Genomic DNA, 21,120 nt, shown 5'->3' with positions numbered 1-21,120 from the left:
CTCTGAAAGCAGTGATCCGGGGGGAGCTGATCGCCATCCGGGCCCACAGGGAAAGGAGGGAGAGGAAGGAGAGGGAGAGACTGGTGGGAGAGCTTCTGGAGGTGGACAGGAGCTATGCGGAGGCACCGGAGGAAGGGTTGCTGGGAGAACGGCGCAGGTTGCAGGCCAATTTTGACTTGTTGACCACCAGAAAGGCGGAGACACAGTGGAGGAGGGCGCAGGGCGCGGTATATGAGTATGGAGAGAAGGCGAGCAGGATGTTGGTGCATCAGCTCCGTAGGCGAGATGCGGCTAGGGAAATTGGGGGAGTGAAGGATGGGGGTGGAAATGTAGTGCAGAAGGGGACAGAAGTAAACGGGGTCTTTAGGGACTTTTACGAGGGATTGTACCGGTCGGAACCTCCGAGGGGGAGAGAGGGGATGGAGAGCTTCATGAACAGGCTATGTTTCCCAAGGGTTCAAGAGAGGCTGGTTGAGGGGCTGGGGGCGCCGATAGAGTTGGAGGAGCTAGTCAGGGGGATCGGGCAAATGCAGTGAGGTAAGGCCCCGGGGCCGGACGGGTTCCCGGCAGAATTTTACAAAAAATATGCGGACCTGGTGGGTCCCCTGCTGGTGCGAACTTTCAATGAGGCGTGGGAGGGGGGGGCTTTGCCCCCGACGATGTCGCGGGCACTGATCTCTTTGATCCTAAAACGGGATAAGGACCCCTTGCAGTGCGGATCATATAGGCCTATCTCACTCCTTAACGTAGACGCTAAGTTGCTGGCGAAGATCCTGGCTACCAGGATAGAGGATTGTGTGCCAGAGGTAATTCATGAAGATTAGACAGGGTTTGTCAAGGGGCGGCAGCTCAACACGAATGTGCGGAGGCTGCTCAATGTTATCATGATGTCGGCAGTGGAGGGGGAGGCGGAGATAGTGGTGGCGCTGGATGCAGAGAAGGCGTTTGATAGAGTTGAGTGGGGGTACCTATGGGAGGTGCTGGAGAGGTTTGGATTTGGGGAGGGATTCATCAAATGGGTGAGGCTGCTTTACGCGGCGCCGATGGCGAGTGTAGTCACAAATGGAAGGAGATCGGAGTATTTTAGGCTTTATCGTGGGACCAGGCAGGGTGTCCCCTGTCCCCCCTGCTCTTTGCACTGGCGATTGAACCGCTGGCCATGGCGTTGAGGGAGTCAGGGAAGTGGAGGGGTCGAGTGCGGGGGGGGGGGGGGGGAGGAGCACCGGGTATCGCTGTATGCGGACGACCTGCTGTTATATGTGGCGGACCCAGAGGGGGAATGCCGGGGGTGATGGAACTGTTAGCGGAATTTGGGGGCTTCTCGGGCTATAAGCTGAACTTAGGAAAGAGCGAGGTATTTGTAGTGCACCTGGGAGATCAGGAGGAGGGAATTGGGAGGCTCCCCTTCAGGAGGGCAGTGAAGAGTTTCAGGTACCTGGGGGTGCAGGTGGCCAGGAGTTGGGGGGCTCTTCATAAGCTTAACTTCACCAGACTAGTGGAACAGATGGAGGAGGAATTTAAAAGGTGGGACATGGTGCCGCTATCGCTGGCGGGCAGAGTGCAATCCGTCAAAATGACGGTTCTCCCGAGGTTCTTGTTCCTCTTCCAGTGCTTGCCCATCTTTATCCCTAGGGCCTTTTTTAAAAGGGTGACCAGCAGCATCATGGGATTTGTTTGGGCGCATGGCAACCCGAGGGTGAAGAGGGTCTTCTTGGAGCGGAGTAGGGATGGGGGGGGGCTGGCGTTGCCCAACCTCTCGGGGTACTACTGGGCGGCCAACGTGTCGATGGTGCGTAAGTGGGTGATGGAGGGGGAGGGGGCAGCATGGAAACGGATGGAGAGAGCGTCCTGTGGAGATACAACCCTGGGGGCCCTGGTAACGGCGCCGTGGCCGCTTCCTCCCACGAGGTATACCACGAGTCCGGTGGTGGCGGCTACCCTCAAGATTTGGGGGCAGTGGAGGCGACATAGGGGAGAGGTGGGGGGCTCGATGGAGGCTCCGTTAAGGGGGAACCATAGGTTCGTCCTGGGGAACATGGATGGGGGATTTCGGGGATGGTATAGAGCGGGCATTAGACAGCTGAAGGACCTGTTTATCGACGGAAGGTTTGCGAGCCTGGGGGAGTTGGAGGAGAAATTTGGGCTCCCGCCGGGAAACATGTTTAGATATCTGCAGTTATAGGCATTTGCTCGACGGCAGGTGGAGGGATTCCCTGCGCTCCCCGCGAAGGGGGTGAGTGACAGGGTGCTCTCGGGGGTCTGGGTCGGGGAGGGGAAGATATCCGATATCTACAAGCTTATGCAGGAGGTGGAAGAGGCGTCAGTAGAGGAGCTGAAAATGAAGTGGGAGGGGGAACTGGGGGAACAGATCGAAGACGGGACATGGACTGATGCCCTGGAGAGGGTAAATTCTTCCTCCTCGTGTGCGCGGCTTCGCCTCATCCAATTCAAGGTGCTGCATAGGGCCCACATGACTGGGACGAGGATGAGTAGGTTCTTTGGGGGTGAAGATAGGTGTTCCAGGTGCTCGGGGAGTCCAGCGAACCATGCCCATATGTTCTGGGCATGCCCGGCATTGGAGGAGTTCTGGAAGGGGGTGGCGAGGACGGTGTCAAGGGTGGTGGGATCCAGGGTCAAGCCAGGATGGGGACTCGCGATCTTTGGGGTTGGGGTAGAGCCGGGAGTGCAGGAGGCGAAAGAGGCCGGTGTGCTGGCCTTTGCGTCCCTAGTAGCCCGGCGAAGGATTTTGCTACAGTGGAAGGACGCGAGGCCCCCAAGCGTGGAGACCTGGATCAATGACATGGCGGGCTTCATTAAGCTTGAGAAGGTTAAATTCACCCTGAGAGGATCGGTGCAAGGGTTCTTTAAACGGTGGCAACCTTTCCTCGACTTTCTGGCTCAACGATAGGGTACTGGGACAGTAGCAGCAGCAACCCGGGGGGGGGGGGGGGGGGGGGGGGGGGGGGGGGGGGGGACGTTGATTATGTTGGTTTATTTTATTTAAATTTGATTTATCTAATTTTAATTTATGGTTAAGTTCTCTTGTTTGGGGGGGGGGGGGTGATACATGTGATGTTACGGTATGGGGGGAATTGTGGGTGTTATGGGGCTGTTAGTTGCATATTACTGCTTTTTGCTATACTTGTTATATTTTCTGTAAAAAATTCCAATAAAAATTATTTAAAAAAAAAAAGATTAGGATAAATGGGGCAGCACGGTGGCACAGTGGTTAGCATTGCTGCCTATGGCGCTGAGGACCTGGGTTCGAATCCCGGCCCTGGGTCACTGTCTGTGAGGAGTTTGCACATTCTCCCGTGTCTGCGTGGGTTTCGCCACCACAACCCAAACATATGCAAGGTAGGTGGATTGGCCACGTTAAATTGCCCCTTAATTGGAAAAAGTAATTGGGTACTCTAAATTTTAAAAAAAAGATTAGGACAAATGGTCGGCACAACATTGTGGGCCGAAGGGCCTGTACTGTGCTGTACTATGTTGTATTAAACCCAAATAAATGTAATTTTCAGTGACAGTAAAATCTACACAGTGATTTCTTATGTTGCTTCCATGTTTCCTGTGGTATTGAGCATTTGACTCAGATCAGAGCTTTCACTAATTGGGAGGAAACAAGGACAAGAGCAAAAGACAGAATGAGGAATAAGCAAAATGACAAGCAGATAAATCAAGGGCCAGAATAAAAAGTGTCACAGGGATAAATTAAGGGAAGGTGATAAGTAATGTTTAAAAGACAAGCCTCTGCCTTCATGTGCGGAGCATTTGCAATGAGGTGGATGAATTAATCGCACAAATAGTTGTAAACGAGTATGGTATAGTAGGATTACAGCTACAGGGTGACCAGGGATGGGAACTGTACATTGAGGGGTATTCAATATTTTGGAAGAACAGGCTAAGATGAAAAGGCGGTGGGGTTGCATTGCTGGTTAAAGAGGAAATTAATGCAACAGTGAGGAAATGTATTAGCTCCGATAATGTGGAAGCGGTGTGGGTAGAGTTCAGAAACACCAAGGAGCAAAAAATGTTTGTGGGGGTTGATATAGACCCCCAAACTGTAGTGGTGATGTTGGGGATGGAAATAATCAGGACATTAGAGACACATGCATTAAAGAAACATCTGTAATTATGGGTGACGTTAAGCTCCATACAGGTTGGGCAAATCAAATTAGTAACAATACCAGAGTAGGAATTCATGGAGTGTGTACAGGTTGGTTTTCTGGACCAATACATTGAGGAACCAACTAGAGAACAGGCCATCCAAGCCCAGGTATTGTCTAATAAAACAGGAATAATTAACTCGGGCGGCACAGTGGTTAGCACTGATGCCTCATGACGCCGAGTACCCATGTTGGATCCCAGCCCCAGGAGGTCATTGTCTGTGTGGAGTTTACACATTATCCTCGTGCCTGCGAGGATCTCACCCCCACAACCCAAAGATGTGCATGGTAGGTGGATTGGCCATGCTAAATTGCCCTTTAATTGGAAAAGAAAGAATTGGGTACTCTAAATTTATATTTTTAAAAAAAAGGAATAATTGTAATCTACTTGTGCGAGGCTCCTTGGGGATGAACAACAAGAATATGACAGAATTCATCATCAAGATGGAGAGTGACATAGTTGATTCTGAGACAAGGGTCTTGGATATAAATAAAGGAAACTATGATGGTATGAGGCACAAGTTGGCAATGATGGATTGAGGAAAATTACTTAAAGGGATACTGTTGGATCGGAAATGGCAAACGTTCAAGGTGCATGGGTGAATTGCAATGATTGTTTATTCCTTTCTGGTGCAAAGGTAAAATGGGAAATGTGGCCAAACCATGGCGAACAAGGGAAATTAGGGATAGCATTAGATCCAAGGAACAGGCATACAAATTGGTCAGAAGAAAAACAGTAGACTTGAGGATTGGGAGCAGTTTAAAATTCAGCAAAGAGGACAAAGGAATTGATTAGGAAGGGGGAAATAGAGTACAAGAGTAAGCTTGTCGGAAATATAAAACTGACTGTAAAGGCTTCTATAGATATGTTAAGAGAAAGATTGATGAAGACAAATGTAGGTCCCTTACAGTCAGAAACAGGGGAATTTATAATGGGGAACAAAAACATGGCTGACCAACTAAAAAAATACTTTGGCTCTGTCTTCAGAAAGGATGACACAATTAACATACCAGAAATGTTGGAGAACACGGTTTAGTGAGAGGGAGGAACTAAGGAAAATCTGTATTAGTATGGAAATGGTGTTGGGAAATATGATAGGATTGAAGGCTGATAAATCCCCAGGGCCTGGTAATCTACGTTCCAGAGTATTGAAGGAAGTGGCATTAAAAATAATGGATACATTGGTGGTCATCTTCCAGGATTCTATTGACTTTGGAACAGTTCCTACAGATTGGAGGGTGCCTAATGTAACTCCACTAAAAAAGCGAGGTAGAGAGAAAACAGTGACTTGCGGACCAATCAGCCAGATGCTGGTAGTGGGTGAAATGGTGGAGTCCATTATAAAAGATTAAAATGTACAGCACTTGGAAAACAATGGCAGGATCAGACAGAATCAGCATGGATTTGTGGAAATCATGCTTGACAGATCTACTGGAATTCCTCAAGGATGGGGTTTATTTAGATGTTCAAAAGGCTTTCGACAAGTTCCACATAGAGGTTAGCATGTAAAAGTAAAGCTCATGGGATTAGGGGCATTGAGATGTATTGGAAACTTGTTGGCAGACAAGAAACAAATCGGAATAAACAGATCTTTTTCCAAGTAGCAGGCAGAGACTATTGGGGTACTGCAGGGATCTGTGCTGGGACCCCAGTTGTTCACAATGTGGAGGGAACTAAATGCAATATTTCCAATTTGCAGATGACACAAAGCTGGATGGAAGGATGAACGTGAGGAGGATGCAGAGATGGTTCAGTGTGATTTGGACAGGTTGAGTAAGTGGGCAAAATTCAGTACAATGTGGATAAATGTGAGACTTTCCACATTAGTAGAAAAGCAAGCAGGCAGATTATTATCTGAATGTCTATAGATTAGGAGAGTGACCTGGGTGTCTTGTACACCAGTCATTGAATGTAAAAATGCAGGTACAGCAGGTGGTAAAGAATGCAAATGATATGTTGGCCTTCATTGCAAGAGGGTTCAAGTACAGGAGCAAGGATGTCTTGCTGCAATTATACAGGGCTCTGTTAATACTACAGCTGGATATTGTGTGCAGTTTTGGTGACCTTATCTGAGGAAGGCTGTTCTTGCTCGTGAGGGAGTGCAGCAAACGTTTACCAGACTGATTACTAGGATGATTATAGAATTTACAGTGCAGAAGGAGGCCATTCGACTCATCGAGTCTGCACCGGTTCTTGGAAAGAGCACCCTACCCAAGGTCAACACCTCCACCCTAGCCCCATAACCCAGTAACCCCACCCAACACTAAGGGCAATTTATCATGGCCAATCCACCTAACCTGCACATATTTGGACTTTGGGAGGAAACCGGAGCACCCGGAGGAAACCCACGCACACACGGGGAGGATGTGCAGAACCGCACAGACAGTGACCCAAGCCGGAATCGAACCTGGGACCCTGGAGCTGTGAAGCGATTGTGCTATCCACAATGCTACCATGCTGATGTATGACTGACATATGAGGTAGATTCAATCAGTTTGGATTATACTCGCTGGAGTTCAGAAAAATGAGGGGTAATCTAGAAACCTATAAAATTCAAACATTTGGAAGGTCTAATACAGGTAGGGAATATACAATGAATGGTAGAACCCTCAAGTATTGACAGTCAGAGAGATCTATGTGTACAGGTCCACAGTTTACTGAAAGGAGCAACACCGGTGGAGAAGGTAGTCAAGAAGGCAGACGGCATAGAACATAGAACATAGAACAGTACAGCACAGAACAGGCCCTTCGGCCCTCAATGTTGTGCTGAGCCATGATCACCCTACTCAAACCCACGTATCCACCCTATACCCACAACCCCCCCCTTAACCTTACTTTTATTAGGACACTACGGGCAATTTAGCATGGCCAATCCACCTAACCCGCACATCTTTGGACTGTGGGAGGAAACCGGAGCACCCGGAGGAAACCCACGCACACAGGGGGAGGACGTGCAGACTCCACACAGACAGTGACCCAGCCGGGAATCGAACCTGGGACCCTGGAGCTGTGAAGCATTTATGCTAACCACCATGCTACCCTGCTGCCCCTAATGCATGCTTGCCTTCATTGGCTGGGGCATTGAGTACAGAAATTGGCAAGTCATGTTGCAGCTGTATAGAACCTTAGTTATGTCACACGTTGAGTACAGTGTTCAATTCTGGTTGCCACGCTACCAGAAGGATGTGGAGGCTTTGGAGAGGGTGCAGAAGAGATTTATAGGATGTTGCCTGGTATGGAGGGCATTAGCTATAAGGAGAGGTTGAATAAACTCGGTTTGTTCTCACTGCAACGTCGGAGGTTGAGGGGCGACTTGATAGAGGTCTACAAAATTATGAGGGGCATAGACAGAGCGGATAGTCAGAGGCTTTTTCCCAGGGTCGAGGTGTCAATTACTAGGGGCATATGTTTAAGGTGCGAGGGTCAAGGTTTAGAGGAGATGTACGAGGCAAGTTTTTTACACAGAGGGTAGTGGGTGCCTGGAACTCGCTGTCGGAGGGGGTGGTGGAAGCCGGACGATAGTGACGTTTAAGCGGCGTCTTCACAAATACATGAATAGGATGGGAATAGAGGGATATGGACCCCAGAGTAGAAGATTTTAGTTCAGATGGGCAGCATGGTATGCGTAGGCTTGGAGGACCGAAGGGCCTGTTCCTGTTCTGTACTTGTCTTTGTTCTTTGTTCTTTTTTTAGGACTAGACAAGGTAAACATTTAGGACTGAGACGAAGAGATGTTTCTTCACCCAGAGCATGATTAGCCTGTGGAATTCACTATCACAGAAAGCAGTTGAGGCCAAAACGTTGTATGTTTTCAAGAAGGACCTGGACATAGCTCTTGGACTGAAAGGATCAAAGGATATGGGTGGGAAGCTGGGAACGGATTACTGAGTTGGTGATCAGCCATGATCATAATGGCGGAGCCAACTTGAAAGGCCAAATGGCCTACTGCTCCTATTTTCTATGTTCCTCCCTCAGGACAACCAGCAGCCTCAGTGACGGCTACCATGCGAGTTTAATGATTTCACACTTCACCTGACTCCCTCTGGCTCTCAGAGAACAGGAAACCATAACAAGTAATGGTTTGTCCATGCAAAAATAATAACTTTAACCAGTTTTTCACCAGCATCTGAAAATAAACCCAGCTCATGTTTCTCACCTCCGTGGTGAAAATGGAGACCACTGTAATGTGTTTCTCACTCTCTATGTTTAGACTGAGTCGCAATAATCTGGGAGATTCAGGAGTGAAACTACTCTCTGTGGCTCTGAGGAATCCGGACTGCAAAATACAGGAACTGCAGTAAGTACCAGACTGTGTGAGATTATGTTCATGACAACTGGATGTCTTGACACTGTATGTAAATTATTAGTATCAGAAGTAATGGGGGCATTGTTCACCCATGTTCATTGGCAGAGAGAACGGTGATGTGGGTGTAAAATCCGGTGAGAATCGGGATATTCGATCATCTCTGGAGAGATCATAATGCGGCGGGATTCTCCACCGCCCGACGACGATATCCTAAATGGCGATCGGACGGAGAATCCCTTCCGACGCTGAAATCGGGGGCGGCGACGGTTTGACGCCGGTTTTTGAGTCTCCGCCCCTTCCGAAATGCCATCATTGCGTTGCACGCCGCACGCTATTGAAATGGCGTTGGTGTGTCATCGGAAGGTCCTCCTGCAATACTCTGTCCCAGATGGGCCGAATTCCTGACCACGCGGTTGGCGTGTGGTCTGAGCGGGTAGGAACCTGGCGTGGCAGCTGCGGACTGTGTCCAGCGCCGCCACACTCGGCCGGGATCCGTGCCACTGGCCTGGGGGTGGCTTCCCTGTGGGCTGGGGGGACCGGTCGGGGGTGGCCAGGTGGTAGCCTGTGGGGTCGCATTTGTTTGATCGGGTCCACGCATGGCTGGCACCATGTTGTACGGCGCGGCCGCTGCAGCTCGTTGCCGTGAGCATGCCTGGCCAGGGACCTGGCCATTCTCCAGCTGTTTTTGGTGCGGGAGCCGGGAGTTTCACTCGGCGCCACTGGTCCCGAAATCGGTGAGAGTTTGGCGCCGATTTTGACGTCATAAAACGCCTGCAATTCTCCATTTCAGCCGGCACTTAACCGCTGAAACGGAGAATCCAGCTCCTTGCTTTCCGATTTTCCATGCCCCTTTCCGATGTCAAGGGGCTAGATTCTCTGCTGGGGGGGATACTCTGTTGTGCCAGCAGTGCACCCATGGCCAAGGATTTCCTGATGGTGTGGGTTTTCCCATAATGGGAAACCCCTTTGGCTGGCTTGCAGGATGGTAAATTCCGCTGTGGACACCAGAAAACTGGTGTGGCGGGGAGGAGAATCCCACCCCATTTTAATTGACTTGAATACATATTAATGTGATTACTCAGCTCTCCCCATCCCTCCACCACGTGATCCGCCATCACTGGATATTTACATTGTTCACTCAAATTACTCAATTTGGGACACTTTATGGCTTTAAGTAAGAATATAAATCTAATTTGAGCAGAAGACTGTATTAGGAAATAACTTTTTTTTGTTTTTTTACAATTAAGGGGAAAATCAGCCTGGCCAATCCACCTACCCTGCACAGCTTTGGCTTGTGAGGGTGAGACCCATGCAGCCATGGGGAGAATGTGCAAACTCCACATGGACAGAGAACCAGTGCCAGGATTGAATCCGGGTCCTCGGCGCCGTGAGGCAGAAGTGCTAAGCACTGCGCCATCATGCCGCCCATATTCGGGAATAATAACTGCTTTAAAGTAGATTAATTTTGAAATCCTGGTTACTTATGAAGAGAATAAATCCACAATAACCCATATCTTGTTTAAATAAAGTTCATGATACAAGAGTCAGCAAACTAAATAATCCACACTATCTGTGTTACGCTCATTCAGACTTGACATGAGATGAACAAAAATTAACATATAATCTGTGGCTGAATACTCTACAAACTACACCTTAAATTACCAACTCCAACAAGACGCATCCCGCATATTTCTCAGCAAACCTCCCAGATGTCAGTGATCACTCTGAGTCACATCAATTCTTTAACACTCCAATATCCTGACAAGGTATTTCAGCTCTCTTTTGAGGTTACAGCTTCTTTTTTCCATCAACACAGCTCTAACTCAGTCTGGAAGCCATCTTACCTCTCCTGGCTGCAATGACTTGTCAGCCAATTGAACACCAGCTCAGATTGCCCAATATCTGCTCACTTCCCAGCCCTCAATCACTTCATTGTGTCCCACTGGATTGAAAGGCTGCTCCTCAGCATCTAACCAGCTGCATGATCCTAGCTGTACTGCTTGCTACAGGCTTCTCTTACCTCAAACTGCCATATTCACATAGCAGGAAGCTTCACTTCAGTTTTAATGAGCTGAGAACTGCTCGAAGGCTTCTCTGAAACCCAACTCCGCAGGAATATGGAGCTTTCACTGCTCCAGCTGTGGACTAACCTTCTCACACATGGGCTTGTTTTCTCTCAGTCAAGAAAAATAACCCAGTAGCCTGCTTACTTCAAAATCTGAACCGATGTTTGCATTCTCACTAAAAGAAAGTTTACGCCATCTTTGCGCCGTTTTGCTCTCTGTGGTTGTGCCACAGCCCCAGGCATGCTGGGTGATCTAATGCTCAGCCTGTGTCCAGCCATCTCCCAGTTGTACATCGCTGTCACTGCCCACTCCACCCACAGCGCAACCCATTGGCAGACGGCAGTGATAGATTCCTTTATAACAAACAGAAAATAATCATCTGGTCAACTTTGGGAGCACTGGTGAAATGGCTCCAAAAGCTGTCTGGAGGAGAGCCTGACGTGTTCATTTTGCAAGCAGATCTTAGCTGAGGTGACTGGTTTGGAGGGAGGAAATTGCTGGGCTGGTAATCCAGAAACTCAGGGTAATGTTTTGGGAGTCCAAATCCAAGCACAGAAGATCGTGGAATTTGGATTCAAAAGACTGCATAACGTAGAATATTATGTCCCCCACTTGGGCATGTGCCTTACTCATCCGTTAAATAACCCATGATGATCACGGGAACATGTTGGCCCTATCCTCTCTCTCTCTTTCAGTTTTAAGTAAATCCCACTGCTCTGATGTAGAATTAAAAAAATAAATTTAAAGTACCCAATTAATTTTTTCCAATTACGGGGAAATTTAGCATGTTCAATCCACCTACCTTACACATCTCTGTGCTGTGGGGGCAAAACTCACACAAACACGGGGTGAATGTGCAAACTCCACACGGACAGTGACCCAGAGCTGGGATCGAACATTGGACCTCGGCGCTGTGAGACTGCAATGCTAACCACTGAACCACCGTGCTGCCCAAGATTTTTAGTTAACTTTGGACATATTTTGTCTTATTTTATTAGAATTGGCCCTTCCCCAATGAAGAACCTTAATTTCCGGTCTATCTTTGTCCCTTTCCATAACTAGCTTAAATTGTACTGAGTTCCCCATTGAAATTTCATCCACTCGCCCGGTTTCATTCCCCAAAACTAGATCCAGCACCACCCTCTACCTGTAGGACTTTCTATGTATTGGCATAAAAAGCTCCCCTGGATGCATTTTAAGATTTCCGCCCTCTCTAAGCCTTTCACACTCTGACTATCGCAGTAATAATTGGTGAAGTTGAAATGCCCTATTGTTTTTACCTGATTTTTCTTTCAATTCTCAGAGATTTGCTCACATATCTTGAGCAAATTATAATAGGAAGGTATTGGCAGGCTGAAAAGTCGACAAGTCTCCTGGTCCGGAAGAATTGCGCCCAGGATGCGAGGGAGGAGATTGCAGGGGATCTGACCCAAATTTTTAATTCCTCTCTGGTCACGGTAGGTGCCAGAGGACTGGGGAACAACTAATGTGATCCCACTATTTAAGAAAGGTTGTAGACAGGGCAGCATGGTGGCACAGTGGTTAGCATTGTTGCCTACGGCGCTGAGGACCCGGGTTCGAATCCCGGCCCTGGGTCACTGTCCGTGTGGAGTTTGCACATTCTCCCCGTGTCTGCGTGGGTTTCACCCCCACAACCCAAAAGATGTGCAGGATAGGTGGATTGACCATTCTAAATTGCCCCTTAATTGGAAAAAATAATTGGGTACTCTAAATTTATAAAAAAAAAGAAAGGTTGTAGACATAAGCCGGGGAACTACAGGCCAGTGAGTCTCACGTGAGGGGTGGGGAAACTATTGGCGAAAATTCTGAAGGAGAGAATCTATTTCCACTTGGAGAGGCAAGGTTTGATGATGAATAGTTAGCATGTAGGGGCGGCAAGGGAGTGCAGTGGTTAGCACTGCTGCAAATGCACACAGGTACAACGAGCACCATCTTCCGGCCTCATTACTATCTCGCTCAAGCTGGTGAATAGCGGGAGAGGCCAAAAACGAGATCCACGCCAGGCGCCAAACGGTTTGTGATGCAACTAGCCCGTTCCAGTAGGCGAAATCGGGATCTTGACATGGCATAATGAGAAACCATTTATCACCATATAAGCCCCGTTTCTATACAATTAACGAGAGCAGCCCCTTATCCAATGTCCCCCTGTCATTCAGCACCCTTCCCAGCAAGTGCTCACACTGACACTGATTAATACTCCTTTTTAAAAACGTGATCCTGGAAGAAGGGCTTCTGTGGGGAGCTGAGGAAGTGACTAGCCGTTTTTGCTCACCGGCAAGAACCGGGGGTGCTGTGCTTGCTGCCCCCATGCTCGGTGAGAGGTGGGGGACCCTCGGGAGACACTCATCAGGACTGGGCCGCCTTGGGCCTTGGTGGTGGGGGCTCTGGGGGGACAACCAGGGGGCAACTGCTTGCAGCACCACAATGTCAACCCCTAGACCATGTGTACCCGTTCCGGGGGCAACACTTGTCCCTGCCGGCCTGCTCTACTGAACACCCATAACTCCCACCGACAGCCAAAGCCTCTAGCCCTGCAGCTGAAGGCTATAGTCTCTTGGGAATTGGCAATCGTGGTTAAGTGAGCACTCCACACAACCCAAGTGGATTCCCGTGGGTCGGCGGGCCATGTAGAATGTGGGAGTCATAGCCGAGCATCCTAGTCAGACGTCTGGACACTGCGGTGGGGCAACACCAAAACATGTAGCAGCCAACATCCGAACACCAAGGGAATGTGTCACAGCTCCGAGGGGCATATCCACAGCTGTAGGGTGGGTGAGGGTCACGGGGAGGGGGCCAGTGCCCGGTTTGGTGGATGTTGCGAGCAGATGTCTGGGGTACAGGGTTTGGGACCTGGTGAGGGGGGCCCACTGCAGCGGGAGTACGTGGGCAGGACATTCCGGGTAGAGGGGTCCGGGGGAGGGGGGGGGGGGGGGGGGATCAGTGGCGGAATGCAAGATACCGGCTGGGAGCCACCACAGTTTGAAAGTCTAACACCCTCTCCCAATTCCTTACCGATATTGAATGTTATGGCTCCGCGATGCAGCCAGACATCGGACAAGGTGGCACCAGCAATGTCTGCAGATGCACGAGGCAGCGGCCCTTGTGCTGGATCCCGCCCCACACTCCATGTCCTCGCGGACTTGGCACCATGTGGAGGAGGAGAGCACCCGCTCCCGGTGGCCATCAAGGTCACTGCAGCCGTGAACATTTACGCCGCTGGATCATTCCAGGGCTCAAGCGGGATCTGTGTGGCATCTCACAGGCCACAGCCCACAGGTGCGTCCGGCAGATCACGAATGCCCTGTATTCCCGGGCAGCAGACTACATCATCTTCGACATGGTCAGCAAGATGGCGGGGCTATAGGATTCTCCACCATCGTCTGAATTCCCCTGGTCCAAGGAGTCATAGATACCACTCATGTCGCCATACGGTCACCGGCCATCTGGGGGTGCCTGATTTAACAGAAAGGGGTTCCACTCCGTCAACATACAGATCATGTGCGACCACCAGATGAAGATAGTGCACGCTTCTCGGGGAGTGGTCACAACAGCTACATCATGGGGCAGTTGAACATCCCTGCCCTCTTCTAGGCGCACTCCACGATGGGCAGCTGGCTCTTGGGGGACTAAGGGGTATATGCTAAGCATCTGGCTAATGATGCTAATACGGAGGCCGGAGACCAAAGCGGAGACCCGGTACAATGAGGCCCATGCAGCCACACAGGGTGTCATTGAGAGGTGCATCCGACTCCTCAAGATGCGCTTCCGATGCCTCGATCGCTCTGTTGGTGCCCTGCAGTACCCCCCACGGCGGGTCGCCCGCTATGTTGTGGTCTGCTGTGTCCCCCACAAACTGGCATAGCAGCGGGGCGACGAGCTAGAGGTTGGTGATGAGGAACATGTGTCCACCTCCAAGGAGGAGGACGGGGACGAGGAAGAGGATGATGAGGAGGCGCCAGACCAGCAGGGGCTGGAGGGTGAGGCCAGGGAGAAACCTGAGGCCCAGCCGGAAGTGGCAGGATAGATGGCAGCAGTGAGCATCTGGCAAGCCCAGGGGGCCCTCGTACTTGACCGCTTCATCTAGGACGTGACCTAGTCTGCCATCGCAACTTTACCCGCCCACCATCCCCATTTTCCACCCTCCCAGGGTATGTGTCATATCACTCCATGGCGCTGGGACAGGGTCGGCACTGTCAGCAGATCACTGTTGAGCGGGGAGGTGATGATAACTCGCAGAGAGCTGGGCGTTGCTGCTCCTCAATCTGTGCCATAGTCTGACCCCTGCCTGTCTGCTGAGTGCTCGCTCACATGGGCAGCACAGTAGCACAGGGGCTTTTCACAGTAACTTCATACTTGTGACAATAAAAGATTATTATTACAGTGGATAGCACCGTTGCTTCACAGCTCCAGGATCCCAGGTTCAATTCCTGACTTGGGTGTGTGGAGTCTATGTGGAGGCTGCACGTTCTCTCTGTGTCTGCGTGGCTTTCCTCCGGGTGCTCCAGTTTCCCCTTGCAAGCCCCGAACGATGTGCTGTTAGGTAATTTGGACATTTTGAATTCTCCCTCTGTGTATCCGAACAGGTGCCAGTGTTGCGACTAGGGGCTTTTCACAGTAACTTCATTGCTGTGTTAATTTAAGCCTACTTGTGACAATAAAGATCATTATTATTATTACCCATCACCTGCATGTGGTGATGCATTGCAGAAGGACGTGACAGAGGCATCCTCCTGGTTGTGCCCAAGCATGTTTATTTTCAACACATGTCCTCACTCTCCCGATGGTGCCGACCCCACAACTCTACACCCCCCTTAACCCCCGATCCTCCCCTCACCACCTACCTACCCTGTCCACCTCCCCCGGTGCCCTCAGTGACCTTCGACGTGCCTCGCCCTCCTCGTTCTACTACAACGTCTAGGTATGTCTGCAGGAGGCACATCTGATGTGAAGGCAGCCGACTCCTTACCTCGACCTGTGGTCTTCGATGTCCCTGGTGGGCATCCTCTGGGGGCTCTGGAGTCGGAGGGCCCTACTGCCCTGTCCCATGCGCTGACCCCGACACGTGGCCTCATCAGATGGGGTGGAATTCGGGGTTGGTGACCACCTTCGCCATCCCATGGGATAGTCCTGGGTTGGCTCCCACTATTTTTGGTTGGTGCCCATAGGGCCCTGAGGTCCACCTTTGGATGGAGGGGCAGCTGGATTGAGCCCCAGCTGCTCCTGCATAATCCGGCCCTGCCAGTCCTGGCGGTTCCCCAATGTCTGCACCATCGTGCCGATGCCCTCGGTGATGCTCCTCGATGACTGGGACAAACTCTGCAGTGCCTCGGCAAAGCTCGCCTGCAACTGAGACAAATTCCGCAGTGCTTCAGCCATTCTCATCTGAGAGCAGGAAATATCCCGTAGAACCTCATCAAGGTCAGTCTGGTACTGGTGACATCCCCCAGTTAGGCAGACATTCTGTCGAGAAAGTGGTTTCGGGTGGAGGGAGGGTTGAAGGGGTTGGTGGAGGGTGGGTTCAAAGGTGAGGGGGTGGAGGGAGGATTGGGGGTCACCTGGGGGTTGGTGGGGGGGGGGTGGATGCTCCCTTGGGGAGTCAGGGGGTGAGGGCATTGGTGTCTACTCACTCGGGCTGTCCGGTGTGTCATAATATACACACAGGTATATGATGGAGTGCAGACAGGCAGTGATTGACACACAGTATAACCAGTGAACACACAGTACACAGCAGCCCATCACCAGACAGGACACGACCACTATAAAGCCAGAGGGCACGTGTTTTCCCGCTCTCTTGGGATCCAGCCTCTGAGACAGTCAGAGCCCGTGAGCAGCAACTAGAATAAACACCATGTGGTAGTAAGATAGTCTGGGTAGGTTAGCCTCAGGTCTCCAGTCAAGTCAGCATAGTGTCAACCCACAGTTAAAGTATGTATGATAGTTAAGAGTTCAATAAAATCGAGTTGCATTTCTTCAAGTGTTGGAAGCCTGTCTCTCTCACTGCTGCATTAAACGCAGTCCTCGCAGACCCGGCTTAGCCAACACATCACGGTGTAGGTCGTAGACCTTCTTCCGGCACTGGCGGCCAGTCCTCCTGGTCACACTCCCCCAGCTGACTGCGTCGATACAGACTCAATGGACTGAACGGCCTCTTCTGCACTGTATTATTCTGTGATTATCCTGTGCGATATCTGCCCTTCTATCTCTCCCTTACTGTTTGGTGGCTGAAAAGTACATTCCCGGCAATGTGATCACCCACTTTTTGTTACCACGTTCTACCCATATGGCTTCATTTGAGGAACCATATAAGACATTGATTTTCAAAGTGGCCGTCGCGACCCGAAGATGGCTTGAGGATGGTGTGGAATGGGTCACCAAAAGGTCAACAAAAATGGACCCCAAAGATCGCCTGACCATTTTTTCAATTTTCTCTCTGAGTAATTCTCACTGCTGTATAATGTAGGACCACAAGAGGCTCATGTAGAACCTGGTATTGTGGGCTTCCTTGCCTCTCTGGGCCACAGTGTAGTTGGGCAGGTTGCTGTCAGAGACCTGTAAAATTCTCTTTAGGTGGCCATTCCTTGATTTGATTTGATTTCGATTTGATTTATTATTGTCACATGTATTAGTATACAGTGAAAAGTATTGTTTCTTGCATGCTATACAGACAACGCATTCCGTACATAAGGAAGGAAGGAGAGACTACAGAATGTAATGTTACAGTCATATCTAGGATGTAGAGAAAAGATCAACTTAATACGAGGTAGGCCCATTCAAACGTCTGATGGCAGCAGAGAAGAAGCTGTTCTTAAGTCAATTGATACGGAACCTCAAACCTTTGTATCCCTTTCCTGATGTAAGAACGTGGAAGAGAGTATGTCCGGGGTGCGTGGGGTCCTCAGTTACGTTGGCTGTCTCTCCGAGGCAGCAGGAATTGTAGACAGGGTCAATGAATGGGAGGCTAGTTTGCGTGATGGACTGGGCTATATTCACAACCTTTTGTAGTTTCCTGCGGTCTTGGGCAGAGCAGGCTCCGTACCAAGCTGTGATACAACCAGAAAGAATGCTTTCTATGGTGCATCTGTAAAAGTTGGTGAGATCGTTGCTGACATGCCAAATCTGCTTGGTCTTCTGAGAAAGTAGAGTCGTCGGTGGGCTTTCTTAACCATAGTGTCGGCATTGGGGGACCAGGGCAGGTTGTTGGTGATCTGGACACCTAAAAACTTGAAGCTCTCAACCCTTTCTACTTTGTTCCCATTGATGTGGACAGGGGCATGTTCTCCACTATGCTTCCTGAAGTCGATGGCAAATCTCCTTTGTTTTGTTAACATTGAGGGTGAGATTATTGTCGTTGCACCAGTTCATCAGATTCTCTATCTCCTTCCTGTACTCCGATTCGACATTGTTTGAGATCAGACTCACTATGGTGGTGTCATCAGCAAATTTGAAAATCGAGTTGGTGGAGAATTTGGCTGGACAGTCCTAGGTGTATAAAGAGTATAGTAGGGGGCTGAGGACACAGCCTTGTGGGGCAACGGTGTTGAGGATGATCGTGGAGGTGTTATTGCCAATCCTTACTGATTGTGGCCTGTGGGTTTGGAAGTTAAGGATCCAGTGGCAGAGGGAGCAGCTGAGGCCCAGGTCACAGAGTTTGGAGAGTTTTGTAGGGATAATAGTGTTGAAGGCTGAGCTGTAGTCAATAAATAGGAGTCTGAGTTGGGTGTCTTTGTTATCTAGGTTTTCCAGGGTTGAGTGCAGGGCCAGGGAGATGGTGTCTGCTGAGGACCTGTTGCAGTGGTAGGCGAACTGTCGTGGATCAAGGCAATCCGGGAGGCTGGAATTGATTTGTTCCATGACTAACCTTTTGAAGCACTTAATAATAATGGATGTAAGATCCACTGGATGATAGTCATTAATGCATGCTGCTTGGCTCTTTTTTGGTACAGGGATGATGGTCGTCTTCTTGAAGCAGATAGGGACCTCAGATTGTTGTAAAGAGAGGTTGAAGATGTCTACGAATACACCCACCAGCTGATCTGCACAAGACCTGAGTGCTCGTCTGGGTACGCCATCCGGGCCAGTGGCTTTCCATGGTGTGATCTTTGTGGGCTGCTCTGACATCTGCAATGGTGACCTCAGATACAAGTTCATCCGAGGCTTGCAGGATGGAGGGTGTGCTCTTGCTGACCTCTTGCTCAAAGTGGGCATAGAATGCATTGAGCTGAGCAGGGAGTGGTGCATTGGAGCCGGCGAATTTACATGCCTTCATCCTGTAGCCCGTTATGACTTACAGACCTTGCCATTGTCGGCAGAGTTCCAGTGGCTAGCCTGGGACTCGAGCTTGCCCCGGTACTCTCTTTTGGCATCTTTGATGGATCTCCTTAGATCATATCTGGCTTTCTTGTATAGGTCAGGGTCGCCTGACTTGAACGCCTCCGACCTAGACTTCAGCAAGCAGTGGATATCTCTCTTCATCCAGGTTTCCGTTTGGGAGACACGCAGATTTGCTTCTTTGGCACACAGTCTTCTACTCACTTACTAATGAAGTCAGTAGCGGCGTACTCATTCAGGATGGTTGCAAAGTTTTAAAATACTGACCAGTCCACTGTCTATAAGCAGTCCCGTAGTTCCTAAGCAGTTCCTCAGACCAACATTGCATGACTTCCTTTGACGGATTCTCCCACTTCAGTTTTTGCTTATAACCCGGGAGCAGGAGCACAGCCTTGTGGTCAGATTTGCCAAAGTGTGAGCGGGTGATAGAGCGGTAGACATGTTTGATATTTGTGCAGCGGTGGCCTAGGATGTGGGCCTCTGGTGGAACAGGTGACGTGTTGGTGGTAACCGCCTGCCATGATGAACAAGGCCTCGAGATGTTTTGTTTCAAGGCTATTTGTGGTGGCGTATATTTCGTCCAGCACGATTTACACGTCCGCATGGGGTGGGATGTAAACTGCCGTCAAGATAGCGGAGCTGAACTCCTGCGGAAGGTAGTAGGGGCGGCATTTTAGTGTCACGTACTCTAGGTCCGGGAAGCAGAAAATCGCCAATGTTCTACTTCTAGGCACCAGTAGGTGTTGATGAGGAGGCAGACCCCACCTCCCCTCAACTTGCCTGAGGCTGCCATATGATCCATTCGATGGATTGAGAAGCCCTCTGGTTGTTGGGCACAGTCCGGTGAAGCAGGAGTGAGCCATGTCGCCGTAAAACAGAGCACACAGCAGTCCCTCAGTTCTCTTTGAAAATTGAGTCTGGCTTTACGTTCGTCTAGCTTGTTTTCCAGTGATTGGACATTTGCTCCGAGTAAGTTCTGCAGAGGGGGGCTGCATTGTTTCACTCGCACCTGCAGGACTGCACATTTTCCATGCTTCCCGGAGTGACTACTTTTTGAGCCTGGGAGACGCTGTGAGTATGCGTGTTAAGGGTATAGTTGTGTCCAATGAGGTTATTTACTCTGGTTGGCGCGTGGATGAGGATTTGTTGCCTTGCTTGAGGTTCCTGCGACGGTAGATGGGTCTGTGCGGTTGAGCGTTCCGGGTCGCTGTCAGGCTGCGGTTTGGCTTCACAGGTTGGTGGATGTCCAGACCACGCTCCGGCGTGGATGGGTCTGTAATTGGATGACGTCTATGGGGTCACGGATGCGGATGAGACGATGGCAGCGTCCGTGTGTTGGGGTCCTCAGGGTCCTTTCCAGATCGCGGTCTTCCTTTAGATGTCGGAGGATCTCCAGACCTGCAAATAACTTTAAGCACGCTACTGTGTTCAGCGTCAGGATCTGTATTATTTCTTCTGTTCAGTGTGTCACTACCAAACCCCGTGTGTCTTTTATTCTATCAGTTAACTTAGACATACAGCCTCCTCCACCCCGACAAGCCCCTATGTCCACTTCTTCCACTTCTGACTTGTCTCTCCACACTGGAGCTCTTGTTCTTGAAGAACGTTTCTTTTCTGCATCATCCCCGCCGCTATCCACCCCCTCTTACCAGGTCCAAAAGCATTTGTCTCTGCCATGTAGCTACAGGGAATCAATCAGCGGCTGTGGTTCCCATACCACAAGGACTTTTGCATCTACCTTTATCGGGAATTCGATTGCTCGCCAAGGATGGCATTAACTGGAGACTAAACTACACTGATATATACAGGAGCCAGTTGCAGGTGTAAGCAATGGAATGCATCTCTACATTTTGCATATTGGTCAGCTGAGTTGTGCCCAGTATTGTTGTTTTTCAGCATGTTTTCTGTTTGATACATATTTACCTGGGAAACAGTACTGACAGACATCCAGTGACATTCGGTCTGACCGTGTTTTTAGTTCAGCCATTAGGGCTCCTGTTTCTGAAGTGGAAGTTTTGAGTTTAATTTCCTATCCGATCTCGTGTTAAGTTTTGAATGAGTGAACATGTTGTTGTTAAAACTGTATGTAATATTGGGCCTGTTAATCTTTCCAGCGCTTGCAGGCAGTTCTCCAAATGCTAACAATGGGTGTGAAGATATAAAATATTCAAATAAGTCTGAGTTACACCTTTAACAAGGCGTTAGGGTGGAGCTGTCGTTTAAAGTGTA

The 21,120-nt window shown here is 49.8% G+C and overlaps 1 protein-coding gene across 1 annotated transcript in view; it reads left to right on the top strand.

The window, feature by feature from the left end:
- LOC119967987 (NACHT, LRR and PYD domains-containing protein 3-like) overlaps positions 1 to 21,120 on the top strand; it is a 56,650-nt gene that overhangs the window by 12,287 nt on the left and 23,243 nt on the right. The window contains exon 2 of the mRNA XM_038801087.1: positions 8,381 to 8,467. Within this exon, the coding sequence (XP_038657015.1) occupies positions 8,381 to 8,467 (87 nt within the window). The remainder of the gene's footprint in view (positions 1 to 8,380; positions 8,468 to 21,120) is intronic.

This window comes from Scyliorhinus canicula, chromosome 6 (assembly GCF_902713615.1).
Source record: "Scyliorhinus canicula chromosome 6, sScyCan1.1, whole genome shotgun sequence".
Lineage (NCBI taxonomy): Eukaryota > Metazoa > Chordata > Chondrichthyes > Carcharhiniformes > Scyliorhinidae > Scyliorhinus > Scyliorhinus canicula.
This window is presented reverse-complemented; position numbering and strand designations above follow the sequence as displayed.